The sequence below is a fragment of the Macrotis lagotis genome, chromosome X (genome assembly GCF_037893015.1).
Source record: "Macrotis lagotis isolate mMagLag1 chromosome X, bilby.v1.9.chrom.fasta, whole genome shotgun sequence".
NCBI lineage: Eukaryota > Metazoa > Chordata > Mammalia > Peramelemorphia > Peramelidae > Macrotis > Macrotis lagotis.
In genome coordinates this window covers 340960108-340976049 of record NC_133666.1, presented here as the reverse complement: position 1 = coordinate 340976049, position 15942 = coordinate 340960108, and the positions used below count along the sequence as shown (strand labels likewise).

The 15942-nt window shown below is 35.2% G+C and overlaps 1 protein-coding gene and 1 pseudogene across 2 annotated transcripts in view; one reads left to right on the top strand and one right to left on the bottom strand.

The window, feature by feature from the left end:
• Window positions 1-343: 343 nt before the first annotated feature.
• LOC141502428 (cyclin-dependent kinase 8 pseudogene) lies at window positions 344-2895 on the top strand (annotated as a pseudogene).
• A 4762-nt stretch (window positions 2896-7657) lies between these two features.
• Window positions 7658-15942, bottom strand: part of TENT4A (terminal nucleotidyltransferase 4A) — a 90062-nt gene continuing 81777 nt past the window's right edge. Inside the window, exons 12-13 of one of the 2 annotated variants that reach the window (XM_074207171.1) lie at window positions 11488-11652; window positions 7658-9761 (exon numbers count right to left, since the gene is read on the bottom strand). In XM_074207171.1, coding sequence (XP_074063272.1) covers window positions 9567-9761; window positions 11488-11652 — 360 coding nt within the window. In that variant the 3' untranslated portion in view covers window positions 7658-9566. The remainder of the gene's footprint in view (window positions 9762-11487; window positions 11653-15942) is intronic. The other variant, XM_074207172.1, reaches the window with a different exon arrangement.

Here is a 15942-nt window from a genome sequence, read left to right as displayed (position 1 = left end):
GTGTGTGTGTACCGTGTAGATACCGGCTGTTGTGCTGGCGCCGCCCGGCCGAGTGTACCTGCGCCCGTGAGTGGGTGAGTGTGTGTGAGTGTGTGCGGGAGAGGAGGAGGAGGAGGAGGAAGGAGCGGGCGCGGATAGAGGCCGCTGGCCGGGGACTCGGACTGCCCGCGGCCCCGGCCGGCCCGGCCGGCCCCGGCTCCCGTCCGCTGCATGTCCCCGGCTCCGGCGCGGGGCCTCCTCCTCCTCCTCCTCCTGCAGCAGCCGGCGGGCGTGAAGCGGGCGGGATCCCGGGGGCCGCGGCTGCCCCTGCCCGACCCCGGCCCCGGAGCCGCCGCCCGCCCGGAGCCCGTGACAATGGACTATGACTTCAAAGTGAAGCTCAGCAGCGAGCGGGAGCGGGTCGAGGACCTGTTTGAATACGAGGGCTGCAAAGTTGGCCGAGGCACTTACGGGCACGTCTACAAGGCCAAGAGGAAGGACGGGAAAGAGGATAAAGATTATGCTTTAAAACAAATAGAAGGAACTGGGATTTCTATGTCAGCATGCAGAGAAATAGCACTACTTCGAGAGCTTAAGCATCCAAATGTCATTTCACTTCAAAAAGTGTTTTTGTCTCATGCTGACAGGAAAGTGTGGCTTCTATTTGACTATGCTGAGCATGACCTTTGGCACATAATCAAGTTTCACAGAGCTTCAAAAGCAAACAAGAAGCCAGTTCAGTTACCTCGGGGTATGGTCAAGTCACTCTTATATCAGATCCTAGATGGCATTCACTACCTGCATGCTAACTGGGTGTTGCACAGGGATTTGAAACCTGCTAATATTTTAGTTATGGGTGAAGGTCCTGAGCGAGGAAGAGTAAAAATTGCTGACATGGGCTTTGCACGATTATTTAATTCACCTTTGAAGCCTTTAGCAGATTTGGATCCAGTAGTTGTAACATTCTGGTACCGAGCTCCAGAGCTCCTTCTGGGAGCAAGACATTATACCAAAGCTATTGATATTTGGGCTATAGGGTGTATATTTGCAGAGCTACTTACTTCAGAACCAATATTTCACTGTCGACAAGAAGACATCAAAACTAGTAATCCTTATCACCATGACCAGCTGGACAGAATATTCAATGTAATGGGATTTCCTGCAGATAAAGATTGGGAAGATATAAAAAAGATGCCTGAACATTCAACGTTAATGAAAGATTTCCGAAGAAATACATATACCAACTGCAGCCTTATCAAGTATATGGAAAAACAAAGTTAAACCACAGTAAAGCATTCCACTTGCTTCAGAAGTTGCTTACTATGGACCCAATAAAGCGAATTACCTCAGAACAGGCTATGCAGGATCCTTATTTCTTAGAAGATCCACTTCCTACATCAGATGTTTTTGCAGGTTGCCAGATCCCTTATGCTAAACGTGAATTTTTAACAGAAGAAGAGCCTGATGACAAGGGAGACAAAATGAACCAGCAGCAGCAGCAGGGCAATAACCATACTAATGGAACTGGTCATCCAGGGAATCAAGACAGCAGTCATGCACAGGGACCCCCATTGAAAAAAGTGAGAGTTGTTCCTCCTACCACTACCTCAGGTGGACTGATCATGACCTCAGACTATCAGCGTTCCAATCCACATGCTGCCTATCCCAACCCTGGACCAAGCACATCACAGCCACAGAGCAGCATGGGATATTCAACTACCTCCCAGCAGCCTCCACAGTACTCACATCAGACACACCGGTACTGAGCTGCATCTGAATAATGTCAATGCACTGTTGCTAATGCTGCAGGACTGACTGACCATGCAGCTCTCTGCCTGGAACCTGGTATGGGCCGTGCGAATGTACTGTACAACCACACCTTCAAAATGTCCAATAGCCAAGTTCTACCACTTTTCACAGATTGGAGTAGTGGCTCACAAATGTTACCTGTTTTGGAGTTAGACTTGAAAAGAAAGTGCTAGCACAGTTTGTGTTGTGGATATGCTACGTCCATAGTTTACTTGATATGGTTCAGACTGACCAATGCATTTTTTTCAGTGACAGTCTGCAGCAGTTGAAGCTGTGAAATGTGCTAGGGGCAGGCATTCCTTGTTGTATGTGGTGAATTCTCTTGAAGTAATATTATCTGACCAATAGTATGCAAAATCCTTTAACTGGTACTTGAAACATACAGTATATGTTTAACAACAACAAAAACAAACAAAATAATCAAGATTCAGATTGAGATTATTTTGGTATATATTTCTTTTTAGTCTTTTCAATGGGTTGATTCATTTTCCACATGATCAGTGTTTTTGACCAACAAAATTAGCACATATTTTTTTCAAAGTACATAAAGCCACGCAATTTTTCCAGCAGATTTCAGAACTCCCAAAGATTAATTTCCAACCTATGAATTTGTTTTTTGTTTTTTAAATCGATGACTTGACTGGTATTAAAGCTGCTATTCGATAGTAAATAAGTATGTTGTCATTGATATAAACCTGTTTGGTTTAGCAAACAAACTAAAAAGATTGTCATAGACAGTGTTTTATTTTTTCTGTTGGTGTTGCTGATTGTGAGCATGCTTTGAGATGAAAAAGCATGAGGTGATAACTTCCTTTAAAAAGGTGCAGCATCCATTCAGATATTTTGTCCTGATTTTCAGAGCTGACTTGGTATAGTGGAATTAAAATTTTGTTCATTTAATTTTCTTTCTTAAAACTTGTTCGCACGTTACTTAGGGTGCCCTTACTTCGAAGAGCAAAGGAGAAAGGAGTAGGAGAGCCTTAGAATTTATGAGGAAAAAAACCTATAACATACAATGTACTGTATCAAACTATTTTACATGAATGACGCAAGTATTCTGAGGAAAAAATTGAACATTGTTAAAGACAAGGTGTTATGTAATAAATTTATTTTTCATCAATCTGAAAAAAAAGAACTAGTCATCCTTAGATATTATGAAGAATCTGAGAAAGATGATCCACAAAGTTAAATGTGAGAATTGACCATTCTTAAGATAATTTGATAAACATGGATAGTATGGAATTTCTAAACCCAAAAATGGAAGGTAGGAAGCAAAGGCAGAGATGGTGAGAAGTCAGGGGTAGGTAGATAATTTTTTTAAAAAGAAAAATTTTTCATGCATTAGACAGAATTGTCTCCCTAAAATTCATTATGCTAATGTGATCCTTCTCCTTAGAACCTTCATATGGGATATGAATCAGGATGACTGCATATGATCCTGGATACGAGGCAATCAACTGCCACAAATCCAGGACCATCTCCAGTCATCCTGATTCATATCTGGTCACTAGAACCAGATGGCTCTGGAGGAGAAAAGAGAGGCTGGTGACTAGCATAGCATCCCTCTCTCTCAAATTCAATTCATGTGCTTGTCATGGCATCACCTCCCTGATGTTGTGGTCTTCTTTGAAAATGAAGGACAAAGATTATTGTGCAATTTTGGTACTACCATTTCATCTCCTATTTTCCTCTGAAAAATCAGCATGGGTGAGCTCTTGCTTCTTCCACTTAATCCCATACCTCTTTATTACTCCTCCTTATACCTAGAACTCCTTTGTTCCTTTGTTAGCTTCTCTAACACCCTATAAGGAGTATTGAAAGTCAATTTCTTCTTTGAAATTTTCTGGAGTAGTTAGTTGAAAGGGTCTTTCTTTTCTTCTCTTCTCCACCCATACATCCTAGCACAAAATTTTCACTAAAATTATCATCTAATATATTATTGACGCTTTGATCTAGATTTGTCTTATTTTTTTTTGTTTTACTTTACTAGTCACTGTGTTAATCATAGAACCTGATTGAGAAATATAAACTCTGTAGAATTCAGTTTGCTCATTTGTAAAATGAGAATGGACTAACCACAACATCCCTTCAGTTCTAATATATCCTGTTTAAGTCTGATTTCAAACTATTCCTTACTTAGCAAATGTATTTTTGAAAATTAGCTCAGAACCTCAATTTAATTGGACTGCTAATAAAAGATAAATGGATTTTCTTGGAGTGGTTTCAAAGTTCTTTTAGTTTTTTGATTTTTATCTAGTCTGTCCTTCATTTGTATCCATAACTATGTCACCTAAACTTGTAAAAAGAAAATCTATCATGTACCAAGAAATGATATTATTAATTATGGAAAATCCAATCCTTATGTATGTTCCCTTCAACTCTTTCACATAGTAACTGATAAAATTTGCTAATCTAGCAAAACAGATAGTGACAGGTCTGGAGTCAAGAAAATTCACAAGTTCAAATTTGGTCTCAGACACCAACTAGTTATTTACCCAGGAAAACCATTTAATCCTGCTTGCCTCAGTTTCCTCATCTGTAAAATGAACTAGAGAGGAAATGGCAATGACTCCAGAATCTTTGCTAGTAAAACCCCAAATGGGGTCATGAAGAGTCATACAGGAATAAAAAGTACTAAACAACAAAATGTCTAATTATATGGTTATGAGGTCCTTCAACTTTTTAACCTTACAAGACATTTTAAGTGAATTACAAATATACCAGCTGAAGCTGCCAAGAGATAATAGGATATACTTAAGTGATCTTAAAGAAGTAAAATAAATCAAGATGCTAACGAGAATAAAAAGAAAAAATATTTCCACGAAAAGATTAGTTGAATAGTTACCAACCTGGTCAAATTGGAAAGTTATGACAGTTCAAGTTTGACTGAAAGGAATTAACAGTTAAGTTGTGATTTCCCTGGACTCTCCCAAACATAGTACATATTTGAAGTTAGTGCTGAATTCTTGGCTTTGCTTCTAACTTTTCTACCACTTGATCTTCCAAAAGGAAAACAGACAAGGACTTAAAGCACTATCCCTTATGTAGGTAGAATCATGTAACTTTTTCTTTATAAATTGATTATATGTATCTCAAAGCTGTTTTCTTTTAGTGCAACTACAATATTTTTGTGTCATTTAATATGTATTACTTAACTGGTTCCAGTTATCTTTTATTAATGGCCCAATTAAATTGAGCTTCTGAACTAATTTACTAAAATAACATTTGCAAGGGACAGTTTGAAATAAGGCTTAAACAGGATGTATTAGAACTGAAGGGATATTGTGATTACCTAGTCCATTCCCATTTTACAAATGAGCAAACTGAATGCTACAATTTACTTAGGGAGTTATTGCTAACCTTAAGCATAAGTTGTCTGAAAATAAAACATCCTATGAGTCTATGGTGACAACGACAACATGGTTATATAGTATCAATGCTCTATTAAAACTTTTCTTAATATTGTGCTACTAACAATAACTATTAAGTCAATGTAAAGATCACTGGCTTGGGTTCATATTCTAAATCTAACTTTTTGCTCCATGTTATCCATTTGTTTTTTTTTCAACAATTCTCTTGAGTTCTTAGATGGATGGATAGATAAATGGATGGATTGACAGACAGGGAGACAGATATTCCTAAACTCTCTGCTGAGCTATAATCACAAATTTCTAATCTCTCAGAAATCTTGAACTGAATAACCTATAGGCACATCAGACTCCACACATATCTAAAATGGAACAATTTCCTCATAAACCCTTCTTCCTCTGGAACTTATTAGGCACTAACATTCTTCCAGTCACCTTAACTCACAACCTTGTTGTCCTCCTTACTCATATTTACCCTACATATACAAATGCATTGCCAACAAAGTGGACCACAAACCTGACTGTAGCTTAAAACTGTATTACCTTTTCTCCATTCACAACTGCAACCCTAGTTCAAACCCTCATCATCTCTCATTTGTAACTATTCCAATGGTCTTCTAACTAGTCACCCTGTCTCTCCTCTCCACTCAGTTGACAAGTTGATATTTTCTAAAGCACAGGTCAGATCATGTTGTTCCCCTCATACCTTCTGGAAGCTCCACTGTCTCCTAATAAATCACTACCTCTCTAGACTTTGTATTGACTAAAGAGAGGGAAGGAAAGAAATGACCTCAAGGTCCCTTTGAGCCCTTAAATATTATAAACTTGGTTTTGTTTAGAGACCAAAGACAGGCTAATAATGCTTATCTAAAAACATCTGCAATGAGGCCCTGTTCAATATTTCCTTAAAAATTTAATCTATTTTCATCATTTTTTCCTCTGAGGAAATAAAAATCCTTTTGGGAAAGAGTTCCTATTTATAAGCTGTAATTTTTAGAACTTCATGTTATGGCAAAGTCTAGAATAAAACAAACTCTGAGTGGCAATATTAGCTATACTTTCCCCATTCACAAATTGCTGGTCCTTTAAAAAAAAAACTTTTAAAAAGATATTTCTTTTCCTCAACCCATTTGCTCCAGAGGAAAAGGGGGCAAATTAAAGAGGTAGAAATAGTTGTCTTTAATGCTGCTCTTGTCAATGGACAAGTTCACACAGCTTAGAAAGACAAGCAATAAGGTAGCAAAATTTCAACTCTGAACTTTTTTCAGAAAGATCCAAAACAAGTAATTAGTAATTATTCTTTCCTTTCATAAGAATGTTTGTGTAAAGGGACAAAGTACAAGGGAAAAAGAGAAACGGGGGGGGGGGGGGGGGGGGAGAAAGAAAGAAAAGGAAGGGAGGGAGGAGGGAACCAAACTCATCTCTAGAAAAATGCTTTCCTTTTTGAAGAAAGGCTATGTCTAAAACTTATCTTTAATTTTTTTTTATTTTAAATTTCATTCTTTCTTGAATATTTGGAAAGATCCATGATTTGTCCACATTGGCATAATCTTTCTCTTATCCCCTTCCTCTACCCCCCCCCCCCCAGCATACCTTTCCCTGTACCAAAGAAAAGCCATCTGGTAGCCAACTTTCTGGTGATGAATAGTTGCTGAATTTTACTGAATCCAGGTGACAGAGAGAGAAGTCTGTTATTAAGTCTGCACTTGAAGTCTTTCTAGATAAGCAGTAATTTCAGGAGCTTGTCTTCCACTGTCATAGTCTTCCAGAATAAATACAGGATCCCTCTGTGCCATGAAGAGTCAACATAGTAAGACTTCAGTGATGACTGTCTTACGTTTACCATTCTTTGAATTATAAATGTGTGGGATATTTTTAGACAATGTTCTCATTAAAAGCATAACTAGATTTTAAAATGAAATCATATCAAGCAACTTTAAAGTGTTTTGAGCCTCTAGAAAATATGTTTGATTTGATATCTGAAATTCAAAGCTTCACTGTACCAATAAAATTGTCTAATCAAGAGCTATGGTCTGGAAAAACTGATAAAAATTCAACTAAAATTAAGATACGTGGGGAAAAGCATAACTATAAATCTGTGGGAAAGTAAATAGATCTGTTAGAAGACAGAGAAAGGAAATATTAAGTTAGGATTTTTTTTTAAATCCAATTTAGGTGGTCCAAACCACAAAAACATGCAATTTAACAAAGAAAGATGTATATTCACAAAGACAAAGACAAAAATGGTTTCCAAAGTTTATTAAAAATCAAAGAATAGAAAAACTTTACATAAAAATATGTCAATTTTAGCTTCCACATTGTTGTCCACACAAAAAAAAAATCTAAACATGATATCTTTTTTAAACCTGTAGCACATAACCACAGTGGTAGCCAGGCCAATTCATTTGGTTCACCATGACTGAAATGGAACATGATACCTGTGTTCTATGAATCTAGCTTTAAAATGCACACTACATAAGATACCAACTAAAGTCTGTGTAGTGGTTTCCTTAATGTAGGTTTATACTCAATATTGCTAATGTGTAAAGATTAGTAGTATAGGCCTATGTATCAGTCTTTATAAATATCTGTTTATGAATAGGTTCACAATTTAAATAGTTTTAAATATTTTTGATAAGTTTCAATCATCAAGAACTGCAGAAAAAAATGTGCTACTCTATTCTGGAATGCCCTCCTTCTAAAAAATCTGCAGTTGCAGTTTAAAGATTCCAATGACAATGTGGGCTAGTCCTGCTTCAAAAGGCATACCACAGACATTTTAAAGCTTTATCATGCTAGATGCCTATTTTAACATTCAGATATCAATTCTAAAACTTCCCACTTCTCTACATCATTTAGATGTCATGGTAATAAGTTTTCCTCTCAACGTTCTCCACTAGTGGACTTCAAAAAACAACCCACCTGTAGTGTTTAGCAGGGCTAAAACCCCTCATTTTAAAAACAGGAAGTCAGATGGCATATGAAATGCAACCAACTCCAGGACAACTGTGGTGCTTCTAAAACTCAGGGTTAGGCAGGATGTATATATTCTTGTTCAAAAAAAGGTAACAAAGACAGTGGTTGTCATGGCAGAATACACTTGCATAGTATACCTGTATGCATCTGTAAATTAAGTGCCAGTCACTCAGATGTGTGCAACCCTTGGCTGTGCTCTCTTACAATACATTAAAAGATACTTCCTAGAGGGCACTGAGCAGGTCAAGTACTTTTCATATATTTGCTCTTAACAGAACTAATGCATACTACTATACAGATTCCATAATGGAATCAACATAATTCCTTTCTCCACATTCCTAAAACTGGGCAAACCTTTTTCAGTAATGATGTTCAGCAGACCCCCCCCCCCCCCCCAAGTCATTACAGGTTTCTTTTTCATTACTAAAACTGACTGGAGCATTTCAAAATTCACAATTTTTTTAAATATTTGGGGGATGTTATATTGTGACAACCCTCTTCTCACCCTTAGAAAGTTAAACTTCTGGCACTTTAATTGCTGGATTTGTTGTCTATTTAAAAAGAAAAAAAAAAACAATTAAAACTCACTGGTCAGAGCAAGACAACTGACAGAGGCCAGACTAATGAGCTAATGAGGCAGGGTCAAAATGGTCTTAATTCCTTCATAAAACCATAAGCCAAACTCTGTCCATTCATTATGAATCAAGAAGCCTCACATTTTACCCAAGGAAAAAAAAAAACAAAAAAAGGCTAAAAAAAAAAAACCCTCAGTGTGGTGTTTCTAATGACATTCAACCTGCCAAAACTATAAACCCAACTTAGAAAATGCAACTTGGGAAAGGATATAAGGTTTAAAAAAATTCCCTCCTCCCTTAAATATAACTTATGTGAAAATATGAAATTAAATTAAAAAATTCTGAGTTATTGCACAAATTATAAGTTCAATATTTACAGAGCAAAAAAAGTTCTGAAATTTGAAACAAAACACGAGGGCAGTAAAACTGTTATAAACTCCCAACTGTGTCTTCTGGGGGAAAAAAAACATCAGGGGTTTAACTCTCCTTTGCTTCTTTGATGGAAATAAAAATAAGAAACCCAAACTGCTAAGGAACAAATGCAGCTACAGCAAAAATGCCAAAGCATTTAATCTTGCAGTTCTTTATGAAGAGCTGCTTCGGCACTGAATGAATAATCCTGGGAAGGCAGAAAACAACTTCCACATTTAATAAGGCTTCACAGATGAGCACAACTACTTTTTCTTTAAGATGGACTTTGCCACCACACAAAGAAACATGCAAAATAATCAGCTGCAGATATTTCACAATACCCATACGCTGATGTGCTGAATGCTGGTCTCAGTTCCCCAGTTTAAGTGTCCAATGTCACTCAGCTTCGGTTTGTAAAATTTGGGGTCGATAATTCCGACATGAGCCATTATCTGCTGAGACTAATAGGCAAACTGTCTCTTGTGTGTGTGTGTTTTTTTCTTCTCCAGCCAGTACGGTTATATTGGTGGTGTCCTCTGTTGCCCACAGGCTGCCGCATGCCACTGCTGCCAACAGGATTGTAACCATTGCCTTGGTTATGATTATGAGTTCCTTTCATGGAAAATTTCATGCCATTGTGCTGCTAAAAATAATAAAAGATAGAAAGTTCTCAATAATATTCACAAGGTCAGTTATCTCAACTATAGGGGAAAAAGTTACATGTCATTTAGAAAACTAAGAATTGGCAAATGTAGTACAGAAGATTCTAAAACTGAGGAACAATTTAAATATTAGGTAAATATTAAATACCTACATAATTTCTTTAAATTCATATACATCAATCTATTTCTATTTCCCATAGAAAAAAACGGACCTTATCATAAACTTCCAGAATCATTTACTTAAAGATCATAACAAAAAGACAAAGGTTTATAATTGGGTTTTTAGCTGTCTAGCAAACTCTGCACTTACTGAATATATTACAAGACATTCAGGATCAAAAAAGAAACTATTTCACAATTAGGTTAAATACAAATGAAGAGTGAACTCAAGTTAAGAGCTGGAAAACTTCCATGAAAAAATGAGTAATAAATCTGGGGGACAGGGAGAAGATAAGTCAAAATTTCAATCATTTAGTATATTTGGAAGACTATTCTTTATTCTTAGAAGTTCTGAATTTCAAATGGAATATTTTCAATTTTATATTAGCAATCTGTTTTCTGTATATTAGTACCTATTAATCATTCTTGTTGAAGTTTAAGTAGTATTATTATATAGCTTCATTCAGTAAGAAATACTCTCACTCTTAGAGGATTGAAAAAGGAACTAATAGCTTAGCCAAAAAATGTTACTATTTCTGCTCCTTCACTGACATTTATTCCAAGAATAAAGAAGCTAGAGTAAAGAAATGAGGGAAGCGTAAGGAAAAAGAGGAATTCATTTTTATCACTAATATACATACATCCCTTAATATATCAGAATTGGGAGCAAAGTCCCAATATCATTATGGGGGAAAAAAAATTCTATGGTGTTGAAACATTTACATTCAGAGTCTGCCTGGCATACAATCTCATCAATACTTGAGAAACTATCCTATGCACTGTGTGTATGTATGTATGTGTATATGCATGTACATGCATACATATAAAACATACATGACTACATATATAGTTTACATTTAACATGTTTGTTTTCTTTATGAAAGTTGTTGCTACTGCTACTTTAGGAGATACACACACACACACATATATTTTAGGGGAGTTGCAATTTGATAAAAAAGAGAAATCCTTAAGAATGTTACAAAAAGTAGAACACTTTGATTTAATGAAAGAATTTACTAACTGGGGAGAATCAAGAATGTCGGTTATGAAACAGTGGCTAAGACTACCACCTCCAATTCTCCAAGTACTAGTTTTTAATTTGATTTAAAGTAATGTATTTATTTTCTCTTGATCCTTAATAAATAAATAATAAAGAAGCATTTAGCATGACAATCAGTTTTTAATACAGAACAATTTTTTTACTTTAATAGCGTAGTAAATTGGAGTTCTATTTGCTACTAAGAACATAAAAACTGAGACCATTAGATGACAAGAAACATGTGAATTGTGACAATTAATATACTTTAAATTTCCTCTGCCCTACTTGTCAAGAATAGCTTTTGTTTAATATATATATATATATATATATATATACGTGTGTGTGTGTGAATTTGTCTTTAAAATATAATTCTGTGACAAAGATGTTAAATGAAATATCTAGCAAGTAGTATAAAGAATATTTTCAACCACTGTGTTTTAAAATTAATATATTAGGATGTCTAAAACTATGAATTCAAATACTACATTAATAAGATTTTGAAAGCATACCTTATGATACAAATGGGGGCTTGAGAGTGGGTTGGGAGATGTAGAAGGAACAGCAGGAGAGGACATGTGATGAACAGTTTTCAAAGACGGTGTCCCTTCAATACCAACTTGTCTGCAAGGAAGTGGGGGCACGCCTAAGGTAGGTGGAGGTATAGTAAACCTAGTCTATGAAAAAGAAATAGTAATAAACATTCAATGAATAGTAGAATAGTTTAAATACAAATAAATTTATCTTAATCAATGAAATTTGTGTACTAAAATTACAAAAGAGAAATTCTTAGAGATGAATTTTGAACAAAAGTACATTATAATAGTTAATTTCATTTATTAAAAGTCTAAAATCATAGATTTTATTTAGAATTAGACTCACTATATACCAAGTAGCAGGAAGACCTGGGTTTAAATTCCTCTTCAGATTTACTAACAGTGTGTCCCTAGGCAACTCACTCTTCCTAAGTCAGTTTCCTCATCTGTAAAATGGGGATAATAATAGCATCTGCCTCAGAGTTGTGTGAGATTCAAATCCTAAAGCACTATATTATGAATGCATTGCATGTAAAGTACTTGTAAATTCTAAAATAATTGTTATTATTAAAATGTAATACATAGGACCAATTCATAAAGTAACAATTTTGCATAAATATAACTGATTCAAAATCAAGAAATACTCTCTCATGTTAGAATATTACTATTAATTTTCAATTTAAGGAGAATATTCTAAAAACACAACTGTCTAACCTGAGCATCAACTTTGGACAAGGTTCAAGTAGTCAGCAAAATTAAAATATAATTGGGAAAGTCTAACAAGCTTAAATAAAATTATGATACAACACAAATGTGAATTTGTGATTTTCTAAGTAACTAGACACCCTAAAGTGACCTAAACTAATAGTTCATTTTCTTAAGATAAAATTTCCTAGTATCATTAAGTAAAAATATGTTCCTCATCACAATAAGTCCAAAAATTGATTTGACTATTATGACTTGTGGATGATGGTTACGAGCAAAGTAATGATACTTTTTGCCTAATTGTTTTTCTACATACCAACATCTTCAGTTTATTTGTTTCAATATTTTCATTATTTTCCACTATTAAAAGAATCTTACTCAATAATTCTTTTTCATATTTTGAACTGTTTCACAGTTGTATTTTGAGATCAATACAAGTTTAACCCCCAAATAAAGAGTAAAAATAGACTCTTAATTAGGCCCTCTAATGTCAATGTGGTTGGATGATTTCACAAAACTGCTCTAAGAATGTAAAGCAAGGATTCCTCCAATGTACCTCCCTCCCTCTCTCCTCTCTCCTCTCTCCCTCTCTCTCTCACTAACTGAAGTTTGCTTTCATGGAGTTGTGAGAAGCAGTTGACCACAAGGGTCAATGACAGAAAGGTCCCATACATACCAAAATATGAATAGCAGTACTCTGGCAGCAAAAAAAAGAAAAGAAAAGAAACAAAGTGGGTACCTATCAACTGGAAAATGGCTGAACAAATTGTGATATATGAAAATAATACAGAATATTAGAATATAAGATAATAACATGAAACTTACATAAGTATCTTAAAAATAAAAATGAGGAATTGAGAGAAATATAGGAATATGTGTAAAGTGATAAAGAAGAAAACAGAACTGAGAACAATATATACAATGATGACTACAGCGATCTAAAAAAACAGTAAAAGGAAGATGAACTCTGTGTACTATAATGATGATGTTGGTTTTAAGGAGAACAAAAAAATGAAATTTACATTCTTCCTTTCAACAGAGATGGGAAACTTGAGGTGTGAAACAGGTACAATATCACACATGGTTATTTTTGTCAGTTGTATGTTTATTATCTACAAGGGAAGGTTAAATGAGATGTGTTATAAGGTAATACTGAAGAGTGACTGATGTAAAATTTTTTAAAAAGACATCAAGGGGTGGCTAGATGACACAGTGGATAGAGCACTGGCCCTGGAGTCAGGAGTACCCGAGTTCAAATCTGGCCTCAGACACTTAATAATTACCTAGCTGTGTGGACTTAGGCAAGCCACTTAACCCCACTGCCTTGCAAAAACCTTAAAAAAAAGACACCAAATTTTTTAAGGGGAAAGGAGAAAAAGGATCTTAGTATAATTCATGACCCTTGATATCTCTGAGATAAGTTTAAATCCTAAACCCCTATCCTGAAAGCTTTGCACCAAAAGTCCAAATGAAGGACAAAGATACTCATCTTGGGTCAGGTTGCAAGGGAGTGATGGGCACAGTACTAGAGAACTCTGGCTCAGCACTTGGTTTTGCCATTTCTTGTGTGCCCCGGGCAAATCTCATCATCCCTCTGGGCCTCAGTTTTTTCATCAAAAGAAAGAGAGTCATACAGACACAATATTTGAAATCCTGTCCACCTTCAGCATTCTTTGATTCTATTAAGGAATCATCACCTGACACACTTTGTATACTGCTTGGGCTTAAATGGTTAGAAAAATTGAAAAATCCAACACAAAACAGGATCAAAAGATCATAGATTTCATGTGGGAAGTAACTATGATAGTTATTTAGTTCAGCTCTTAATTTACAGATAAGAAAACTGAGACCAAGAGAGATTGGATAATTTGTCTAAGGTCATTTAGGTAATAAGAGGACACCTTCAAAAGAAGCACTAATTCCACCACAACAATTGAGACTGGAAAAGTGGACTTTTCAAGGGTTGTTAAGGCAGTTTTCACTAATTGTCAGAACCCAGATTACAAAGTAAAACTTAAAATTAAAACATTAACTGCCTAAGCACTAAGAAGTGAAAAAAAAAAAGACAGTCTATCTCAAGAAAATTACAATTTACAAAAGAGAGATATAAGATATGCACTTAAATATATAGTGGAGGCAAAGAAGTCAAAGTGTCTTAGAAGAGGAAAACATTTTCATCTAGGGAAATAATTTAACTTTAGTTCCTCATATGCATTCAAATATTGAACTTCAAATAATAAACGATAATTGCCTGAAACTGCACAAAAAAACGTATCTCCTATGTCAACATTTTTTTTTAAAAATCCATCATGTAAAACATGGAACCAAATGTTGCAATATTTCCCCACAATGAAATAAATGATGTACAACAAGCATTGGGAAGCAGTTATCATATTTTATGCTCAAATATCTATAAAATTTTTAAAATTCTTTGCCTACTTAGGGATGCTTTCTTTCGCATATGTATTTTTGTGAAGCACAAATTGAAAACTTATGCAAAATTAAAGTATTTTCAAATCTTTTCTTTAGACTACTAATCATATCTCAAAAGGGGAGAAAAATCCTTTTCCCAATTACTTGAAATCCTAAAAATAATTTTCAGTAAATGAAATGGAAGAAAATATAAAGTTTTAAAAAAGTACTTTAAACTGAAAATTTTAAAGATGGAAAACAAAGTATTCTTTATATTAAAACACTACTCACTAAATGGAAGTTAAGACAGATGTAACATGGACCTCTCTCCCTCCTCCTTATCCCCCATCCCCAAATAAAGAGATTTACTAAACATCAAAAGGATCTCATAATAAGGCAACGACAACAACACAAGGTAATTCTACTTACAAAACAAGTAAAAGTTAATATTAAAAAAGATTATTGATATAGGGCTGGAAAGAACTTAATATGTCATCTTGTTCAAAATCCCTTAATTTTACAGATGAGGAAAATATCAGGCCCAGGGTAGTTAGGTGACTTGCACAAAGTAATATAATAAACATCAGAGGCGGGATTTGTTTACAGGGCATTCTGTCACTCAAAAGGGAGAAGGTTTTCCTGTGGCATGTGTATTAAAAATATTTAATGCTTCTGAAAGCTGAAAAGTGTCCAGTTCTAATTTAAATATGATTTATTGAAATTAAACCATTTAATGGAAGGAAACTAGATAGTCTACTTCTATGATTTCAGTATTCAAAACTACTATTTTCAGGTTTTATAATTAAATTAGTAACTGGAAATTGAGGATTATTCACCTCTCCTTACATCCCCTTAATCCTCTCAACAAACTACCACTAAATGCTAATTTAAAGTCTTAGCTATTATGTACCTATGTGCATGTTTGTCTACTTATACTTTTTATTTAAGTTCAGAATGCAATGGGGGGGGGGGGGAGAAGCAGGACACATCTAAGAAGGGAATTAGAGAAGAAAAAGAAGCTAGCCAATCAGCAAACAATTATGGAGCTCTCACTATGTGTCACAAACTGTGCTAAATTACAAATAATAGCAAAAACAAAGACCCTGTCCTCAAAGAGTTCTTCCAAATGTGGAGACAATATACAAACAGCTATGTACATTCAAGACAGATACAGAATACACAGCAGATAATCTTCCTGCAGAAGGTAATATATGAACTGGCTCAAAGGAAACAGAAGTCAGTATGCAAAGGTGGAAAAGCAGAGCATTTCAGACAAGGAACAGCTATAAAAAAAGGCACAGAATTGGGAACTGG